General features: G+C 45.7%; 1 protein-coding gene across 1 annotated transcript in view; it reads right to left on the reverse strand.

Annotated features, from left to right (window-relative positions):
• PLCH1 (phospholipase C eta 1) overlaps positions 1 to 9,324 on the reverse strand; it is a 50,968-nt gene that overhangs the window by 10,853 nt on the left and 30,791 nt on the right. The window contains exons 7-12 of the mRNA XM_029962311.1: positions 8,051 to 8,171; positions 7,042 to 7,213; positions 5,495 to 5,602; positions 4,722 to 4,883; positions 2,849 to 2,920; positions 231 to 325 (exon numbers count right to left, since the gene is read on the reverse strand). Of these exons, the coding sequence (XP_029818171.1) occupies positions 231 to 325; positions 2,849 to 2,920; positions 4,722 to 4,883; positions 5,495 to 5,602; positions 7,042 to 7,213; positions 8,051 to 8,171 (730 nt within the window). The remainder of the gene's footprint in view (positions 1 to 230; positions 326 to 2,848; positions 2,921 to 4,721; positions 4,884 to 5,494; positions 5,603 to 7,041; positions 7,214 to 8,050; positions 8,172 to 9,324) is intronic.

Below are 9,324 nucleotides of genomic sequence, written 5' to 3' on the forward strand. Positions count from 1 at the left end.
CCATCAGCACAGTGTTGCAGCCACACTTCACTTTAAGGGTAATTGCTGTTTGCAATCTGTGACAACCAACGCAATCAAAACACCCCCCAGCTGTGTCATATGTGACACACGTGTCATACGTGTGCTCTCGGGCACAGACTTCACCGAGGCAATGCCATGGAATTGTGGATGGCAGCGAACAAGCCTCTGGCTTCACCTGAGCTGCACAACTGTGGGGATTCCCAGCTCACCTGTGGGGATGCCCTGGTTCCCTCCCAGGAGGGTTCTGCTGGCTCTCGTCCTCATCTGATGCACTGGGGTGTTTGGCTGCTGCCTTGGCAGCTTTCTGTGGGGAAGAATCAAGCAGGGCTGGGTCAGTCCCTGGGGTGGCTCCAGAAATCCTCATTGCTGTGGTTGAGCTCAGGGAGGTGGGGGAGCTGCAGGGCTGCAGCTCAGGACCAGTGTCCTGCCCAGACACCGAGTGACCCAGGGGCTCTGACAGCAGAAGCCCTGCTGCTAGTCCAAGGGTTCCATGAAGGAAAGCCAGCACAGAGCACCCGTGCCCTGATCTCCCTCCCTCCCACAGCCAGGATCCAGCCCTGCAGCCATGGAGCAGGTTTAGCTGCTGGTGAGCAGAGCCAGGCCTAAGGAAATTATTTGTGCCAGTGCTCAGCCTGTCCCAACCCACTGTGTGCTATGCTCCCTCTCCACTCCCTCCTGGTACCAGCACAAGGGTGCTCCCCTGCTCCAGGACCCTGGGCACTGCTCCTGCTGCAATCCTAATGGATGGGGCAGAATTTTCAAACATCATCTTTCCGCTCCCTTTTCAGCCACATACAAACACTGAAGTTATTCTATATTGTTACAGTTGTGCAGTAAAGAAAACAGCTTTGATAAAAAGATTAAAACCTAAAAATCACCATTTTTTTCATAAGCACCCAGGATTTAATAGTTTCCAATTTCAACAACGTTATAGTTCTGGTAACAGTAACCACAGCTTCTTGTGAGAGTAATTTAATTCCCTTTTCATCATGAGGTAATTAACAATATAACTGAGAGCTCCTTATCCTTTTACTCATATGGCTCACTGAGCACAGATTTCTTTCCTCCTGTTGTGATACCCCAATACTGAATATAATTTAGTTTGCTGTGTTTAGTGCTGACATAAAGTTGATTACAATGGAAATCATTTGCATGGTTCAGTTTTGGAATCCGAAGGCCTGCACTGAGGGTGTTCCCTGCAGTTAACTTTCACAAATTTCCAGCTTTAGTGTCTTTGTCCCTCCACTGGCAATTTAAAGAGTTTATCCACTTGGCACAAGAGCTGCCTGAAAACACGACATGTCAATATTGCTGGGTGGATAATTCTGTATCTGCAAAAATATCAATAGGAACCTGTCTTCCCCTTCAGCTGGAAAGGCACTGGAGGTCCTTGTTGCCTCAGTCTACAATACAATCACTATTTAAAAAAAAAAAATCTATATCTATCCTTATTCTTTCAGCAGAGATGAAATGAATGGGCTTTCTACCATGCTGTATCCATTAGAATAACTAGCTGAAGTAATTAAATTATTGACATACTTTCCAGCCCTCAGCATAACCAGCAGATTTCAGTGGCTGACTTTTGCCTGTGACATCCCATTCCACACACTTGTCTGGCCAGCAGGGAGCACAGGGGGTGATGTGAAGTGTCCACTGTCAGGCACAACAGGTACTTCCAGACCTCCACACCCCCCGAGTAACGTGCACTGAGCCAAAGGTGCTGAAGGGCATCTGAGCACCTTAAACTGATGGGAGCTTGGAACTGCAGGGTAAATATGAGCCCTGAGACTGCCTGCTTAGGTATTTTTTGATGGCTCCTAGCTGCCTTCAGAGCAGATAGACTGGTGGCCGATTAAGTTCTATGAAACATTTCTTAATTGTTGTTTTTCCTAAACCACTGCTCAGATTCTCAGTCCCAGAGCGTGTTCCCTGCTTGGTGCAGCTCTCACCATGGATGGCATGGACCAGGAACACCAGCATCTGGTAAGCTGGGGGCAGAGGGGGCTGCAGACCTGCCACATGCCCCTCTGCTCATTTACTGACTTTCTATCTGCTGATTGACTCCAGGAGGAAGGAAGCTTTCAGCTGGATCAGTTCACATTGAGGATATAAATCCAGGCCTTGAGGCACTGTGGGAATGTGGGAATAGGGGAGGTGGATGACAGGACATGGGAATGGGAGGACACATGGGAGCACCGTCCCTTTTGATGGCTGCTCTGCCCAGCTGTAAAATGAGACCTCCCACTCATCTGGACTCCACCAGCTCTTGCCCCAGCGAAGGGCAGCGGAGCAGGGAGTGTGAGCTGGCAGCTCCACAAACACAAATGGGATAAGCAAAGCCAGGAGGAGATCAGCAAAGACACGTTTGTGCAGAGCAGGAGCCCAGAGGCAGCACTTGGTCACAGCAGCCCCCTGAGCAGGCACAGACAGTGCCAGCACATCCTGGTTGGCACTGCCCAGGGTGGGACAGGCAAAGCTGGGCCCTGAGTGAGCCAGGCATTGTCAGCTGTGTGGAAAACAAGAATATGCCAAGACATTAGTCTGTGTTGCTCTTCTGCTGCTGCAATTTCAATCAGAAAATCAGCAACTCCACCTCACTAGTAAAGATGATCTTTTAGTCACACAAGATTCTTTTTATTCTTTTTAAAGGTTCTCCATCCTGCTGGCAGTTCATATGCCCCTGAACAGAGGTGAAGACCCTAAGTGTAATCACACAGGTTTCCCTTACTGCCCCCAGACCCACCTCTTCTCAAACAGTAAAACATTCCCAGGGTCTCTGGAATGCCCCAGGCCCAGCACAGCACACAGAGCCTCTCACTTTACTCACCTTGTGTTTACCGAAGTTGCCCATTAATGATCGACCGTGAGACTTTTTTCCACCCTCTTTTGTGTCCAGGTTCTGTGCAGAGAAAGTGCAATAAAAAGTGTAACTAAATACCTTCAGAAATCTCTTAAGGAATCTGCTCCAGTCTCTAAAAGGCATCATTTCAATATAATACAAGTTTTTCCTATGTCAGCCTCATTCACTATTAGAGGAGTACAGTGATTGCACGTGAGAGAATAAAAGGGAGTTAAAGTCTGATCTGTGAACACAAATTGAAACCCAAAATCTCATTGCAGGACCTTTCTAATTTCTTTATGTACTTGATGGCTTAGATTCCTCTAACAGTAAAGAATAAAATATTCATGTTAACACTCAAGACAACAACAACCCAGGTAGAAAAAGCAGTCCAGCAAAACCAGGCGAGCAACAACAAACCACGTTTGAGTGCTCTTGAAAACAGCCACAAAGGAAAAGGGGGGGGAAATAATCTCTCAACAGATAAGAATGGACTTTTCACAGGCAGCCTGGAGTCTGAGTTTCACATTCCCAGCCATGCCCCCAGACATCAGCTGGATAACTCCTGGCAGCATCTCGCTTTTTCTGTCAGAAAACACAGCCCTTCATCTTCTGAAGAGCAAAACAAAGCTGAAGAATATTCCCCCAGCATTTCACAAGTTCTATGAGCTCCAGCTATCCCCTGTTCAGTGCTGAGCTGGATTCACTTCTGGCTATCAGAGCAGTCTGGGCACTGCAGGGTTCATTCGGGTCCAGGAGAGTTGATAACCCCTGCGGCTCCGCTCACAGATTTGTTCCAGCTCAGGCTGGAATTCTCTGTAAGACGGAGAAAGAAACTTCAGCAGAATTTTATTTTTTTAATAGCAAATCTTTGGGGAAATGAAAGGCAGATCAGTAATGAAGTAAAGGAAAATGACCAGTAAAAAATCCCAACGGAAAATATCCCAACGGATCCCCTTCTGATTCATCAATCACACAGGAACTACCAGAACAGAGCCTCACACCACCAGCACACACAGCCAGCCAACAAGTTACAGAGTCACCAAACCAGCATGATGTTTACCCAAGCCTGGGTTCAGGGGAGTCTCACAGGTCCAGCTTTGGAGAGAGATTGGCAGGAAATACTTAAGGCCCCAGAGTGGAAAAAGCAGAGTTACATGTACTCGACCTTTACGACTCCACTGGTCAGAGCAGGCACATCTCCCCAGAAAACTCTGCATTAACATCACTGGGATTTGCATCCAGTGATGGGTAAGGTGAAAGTGTGGTCACCACGGACTCAAGGTAGTAACTCTTGATATACTCAAAATTCTGATGCATTTTACTGTTTTACAAGACTAGTTGGATGTCAAAAGTGCAAAGAAATGTACCATTCTTATGTAGAGCACTCTGAAAAATCAGTTATAAAAAACCAGAACCTTGCTCAGGGCAGGAAAAGCACAGTCCTGTGGTTTAGTGCTGTAGAAAACAGCCACCAGTGTTACAGGCAGAAGTGCTTGCAGTCACTGTGGCCCATCGTGACAGGACTAAGGTGACAGAAAAGGGATCTTTCCCCAATAACCCAGGCACAAACCAAACTGCTTGACACACACCTGCAATATCAGTACTTACTGAATTAGTGTGTTCCAAGTTTTGCAAGGAATAAACCAGATTAGAACACACTGAACCAACATACTCTCCACATTGAACCAGATGAATTCTCTCCTTAGATATTTTCCTGAAATAGTTCCAAGGTTTCATTTTGGATCAAACCAGCCCTCAGAAGCTGTTCCTAAGTTTCCAGCTTTCTCATCTGCAATAGTGTGCAACACATGGCACTGTCTAATGTTGAGCAGAGGAGGTGAAGGGGAGCCCCACGTACCTGCTTCAGGTTAACGTTGAGACTCTGGTGCGTCGCCTTCAGCAGGGCCCTCACAGTGAAGCTGTCAGGATCTTCCTTGTCCCTGATTTGGGATTCTTTTAACAGAGATTCCAGTTTTGTCCTTATGAAAGATTCCACCTGGTGCTCAGTTGCACCATTACTCTGAAAGGCATCCAAGGAACCCAGTTAAAGTGGATGGTTCTGCCCCTCACAGTGGGACAGCCCGAGGGAGCGTCACACGCACTTCAGTCTCACGGTGCTCCCAACACTTCCTCTCTCTGTGCAAGAAAAGGCTTCCTGCATAACCCTGCCTTTTCTGCTGGTGGTTTTTAGTGCCATTTCCCTTTTCCTTTCCTCTCCAGCCCCCCTGACACAGCTCACACTGCCCCCCAAAGTACAGTCCCCGGGACCCGGCCCTGAGCCACTCTTGGTTTCACAAGTTTCACAAGCCTGACCTTCTCTTTCAGAAGAGCAGGAATTCTCAGGTAATGCACTTACACACTTCCTTCAACATATCAGGCAAACTAATCATTAGGTTCCTGCTCCAAACAATAAGGTAAGGAAGGAATTCCTGTTAACAACACTCAGACTATACAGACTCAAAGCACTCTCTTATATAAGGCACTTAAAAATGGATCCTATAGAACAGCATGAACCTGACCTAGGAATCAAACCCTTAGAAATTCAAGACTCTAATCTGCTGAGGACTGGAAATAGGACAGGGACAGTGCATGAAGGAAATGCAGAGCTGGGCACTGACTGTGTGCACATACATAGCAGGCCTTTAACTTGCAGTCATCCTCGATTTCATCAGCACTGTCCTCTTCTGAAACCTCTCCTTCCTCAGCGTCTGCTCCCAGGCTGCAGGGCAACTTCTTCCCCTGAAACAAGGCAAAACCATGCACAATAAATGCACCTGTGGTCAGTGGTATTTAGTGCAAAGACCAAAACTGCCCATTCCTCAACTATTTCTTATGTAAATTGAGACCAGCATTTAGAAATCATTCTCAGAGTCTCATGCAAACTGGTTCAAGGACCCAGATTATCACAGCCAATATTTTAAGTATTTCTGGAAGAGTTTGTTACTGGAACTGTTATTAGAATCACTCTTTGTATACACTAGCAAGATGAAAATTACACCACTGCTTAAAATTGTTTGGCTAATGAATCAATACTGTCTTTCAAAGGAAAATGTATAAAAAGAACAAAAATAATAGCAAAAAGATGAGAAATTGGCTTGCTTCTCAACAAGATACTGATTCCTAAATCTCATTTTATCTTTTCCAATAAGGCTTCTTAAATTGAGCAGGACATAGGAGGCAGAGTTTTGTGCAAAGATACTGTGATGCTTGAAACAGAATTTCTCATTCTGAAAACAGCTCAGCTCCCCTCCAGTCTGTACTGACCCCCAGGGCTTCAGCACAGAGAGCTGAAGGATCCCACTGAAACTACAATCCCAAATGGGCCTGGAAAACCAGCTCAGAAGTTCAGGTAAGAACAGCAGAGCACCAAAACTGTCCTGCCTTTGGTGCACTGACGGTATTTCAGGCCAGGTTTGCTGGGTTTGTAGCATGACTGACATTCCACACCACTCCACCTGGATCCCTGGAACACCAGCCCTCCCTGCTTGCACAGTTCATTAACCAGAGTTACCCCAGCAAACCGAGGCAGTGACATTCAGAGTCACAGCTCAGCACTCCGAGGATTTCCAGTTCAGGGTCAGCTCAGTACTACACACTGAAATATGGTCAAACTAACCCCAAACTGGAATTGTGAATCCCTGGGGCCAAACTGACACTGAGCAGAGAGGGGGAGGAATAGTATCTTGAGAGCTCACAGCAGAGTAATTGCCCCCATGTGCCAAAGTAAATTAGACAATCTAATAAGCCACAAGTCTATTAATCATCCTCTCCAAAGTCTGCCTTGAGCTTCTTTCTTATTCTTCCCATCTTGGTCTTTGAAATCCTTTGAGAGCAAATCCATTTATAGTGAGAGGCTCAAAGGACTGATCCTCCCCACAGCACCAACTCCAGTGCTCCAGAGCCTCCTCCAGCTCCTTCCAAAGGGCTCTTCTGCCACAAACACAGCTGAGGAGCCCTGAAAACAGGCTCATTCCATGAACTACTGCTCAGAGCAGGGCGAGGGGAAAGGCAAGACATTTGCATTTTTATATTACCCCAAAATACTCTGTCCAAGGGAGGACTGCAGGATAGTGTCCAGATACTAAAAGGATATGAACTGGTTCTGCAAAACCAAAATCTACAATAAATATCACACTGATTTTTGTTGCATTCTGAACATGCTGCCAGCAGCAAGTTACCTTCACCAGGATTTTCCCTCTCAGACTCTGAGGGCTGGGAAGCTGTCTGGGGTCTCCAGTGCTCACAGATGACAAGTCCAGCCTGTCACCAAATATCTCCTTCAAGTACTGAGCAATCTTCTTTTGCTGTTGAATACTGCAGTGGTTTTCAATGGACAGGATCACTGGAAACCTGGGAACAAAACCCCAGGCACTGTCAGAACTGTGTGTGGAGAGAGAACACCTGTACACTCACCACACCAGCTATGGATGGAACAGCCTATTTCTCCCACAGATTTGCCCCATTGTGTTCTAAACTCTTGGCAGCCCCACAAACCTTGGCAAGGAACCCCATATGCCAACTCCATAAAAAATGAAGAACCACCTCCTTCACTTTTCAAATTACCACCTCCTATTTCTCATCAGTAATGTCAAACTTTGGGGCATGGTTAGTTGGTTTGTTTTTCCCCCACAACCCCATCACTGGGTCACATTTCCCTTTTTTTTGTTTTAACGAAGAAAAAGAGGCATTTTCCCTTTATTCTCTCTAAACTCCTCAGAATCCTCTACCCCCACTCATGATTTCAGACTGTATATATATATGATTAAAGTCCATAATAAGCTGTTACATAGCACCATGGCAAATGAAACAGGCTCAGAACACTATCCCACATCTCAGCATTTCCTCACACCACACATGTGACAGCTTTCCAATTTTCCTGCTGAAATAAAGTACTTTCTGTAGGTAGAGAACATCACAGTATTGATTTTGAAGGAGAATTTTGCTGTGGATATGAGTGGGAAGTTCAGCTGAAAGATATTCAAGTGTCAGACTGTTCACAACCTGAGTTTACAGTGCACAAAAGGTCTAATTTGATGGGAAGAGCTTGTGCAGCTGAACAATAAAAGGGAACAGAACCAGCCCCCCTGTGTTTAAAGGAACACATGCCCTGCCTGGTGCTGGCTGTAGGTTCCCACACAGGATGAACCACAGAAAGCAGGTGCAGCTCAGCCCTGGCTCTGCACTTACTCATTCTTGACAAAGGCGTATCTGTTGATGGTTTCGGCCACGTCCCGGAACAGGATTTTGGAAGTCAGAGTGTAGCCATGGTGCACCACTGGCTCCCCATCAGGACCATCCCAGCAATCCACTAGCAAGGCAAAAAAAGCCATACAGTAAGAGATGCCCACGATCCTGGACATTCCTGCTGCTCTCACACTACTCAACCACGCAGGTGTCAACAAGGCTCATTCCATCTCTTCTGACCTGCCAATTGAGCCAAGACTAACAAGACAGTCTTTTCTTAAATCAAATGAGATCCTTGCAACCTAGAACTGTTTTTCCCCTTATACTGAGTTTTTTTTTCCTCATATATAAAATTACAAAGGTGTAATAGGTCAAATAACATTCACAGCTACCTTGGGAAAGCAGATTCTGCTTCTGAAGGCAAGCTATTTAAAAACAATTTATCTTTTCCTACTCCCAATTTAACTTGCAGTTTTATCACTGATTATATGAAGAGCAGCATCAAGTCCATCCCGTGTAGAATGGACCAGCACAAGGATACTTTTCCTAAGGAATTACTGTACCCTGGATTTACACCCAGTTCATTACTGCTGTTACCTATACAGGCAGTTGTTCCCTAGGCTGTGAGGTAGCTACAACAGCTTTGAGGTCAAGCAAAATAACACACAGCTGTGTGTTCTAGTGAACTGTCCTGCAGAGGGAAATCACTCAATTTTCTCAGGTTCACTTTTTCTAATGGATTTTTAAATTCAGATTAATAATTTCTTTTCCAGAGATGAGTTTTGCAATACTAATAGTAAGAGAAAATTAATATTGAGCTTAAATTTATCGAAAGATTTTATTCCACCCAGAATCTGGAAAAATACTAATGTTTTGTTATTATTTAAAACATGCAGAACTCTGGAATCCAACGTGATCTCCACATTCCTCCATGGCAGGGGGTTGGAACTGGATAATCTTTAAGGTTCCTTCCAACCCAAAGCAGTCTGTGATTCTATGGGGTTTATGATATTTGTCTGAGATGGTCCTTCCCCATAAAAAAATTCAGTTTAGACTGCTCAAAACCAGGAGTTTGCTGCTGAAGGGAATCAGACAGTGAAGCCCTAAAGCTTTGAGTTTGCCACTGCCTTTGTGCTTCATGGAAATACCCATCCCACCCTTCAGAACCAGCCAGTTCACTAAAGAAATCCCTGTCCCACCCCTCAGAACCAGCCAGTTCCATCAGAGAAATCCCCGTCCCACCCCTCAGAACCAGCCAGTTCCATCAGAGAAATCCC

This window comes from Manacus vitellinus, unplaced genomic scaffold (assembly GCF_001715985.3).
Source record: "Manacus vitellinus isolate BGI_N305 unplaced genomic scaffold, ASM171598v3 scaffold_45_pilon, whole genome shotgun sequence".
Taxonomy (NCBI): Eukaryota; Metazoa; Chordata; class Aves; order Passeriformes; family Pipridae; genus Manacus; species Manacus vitellinus.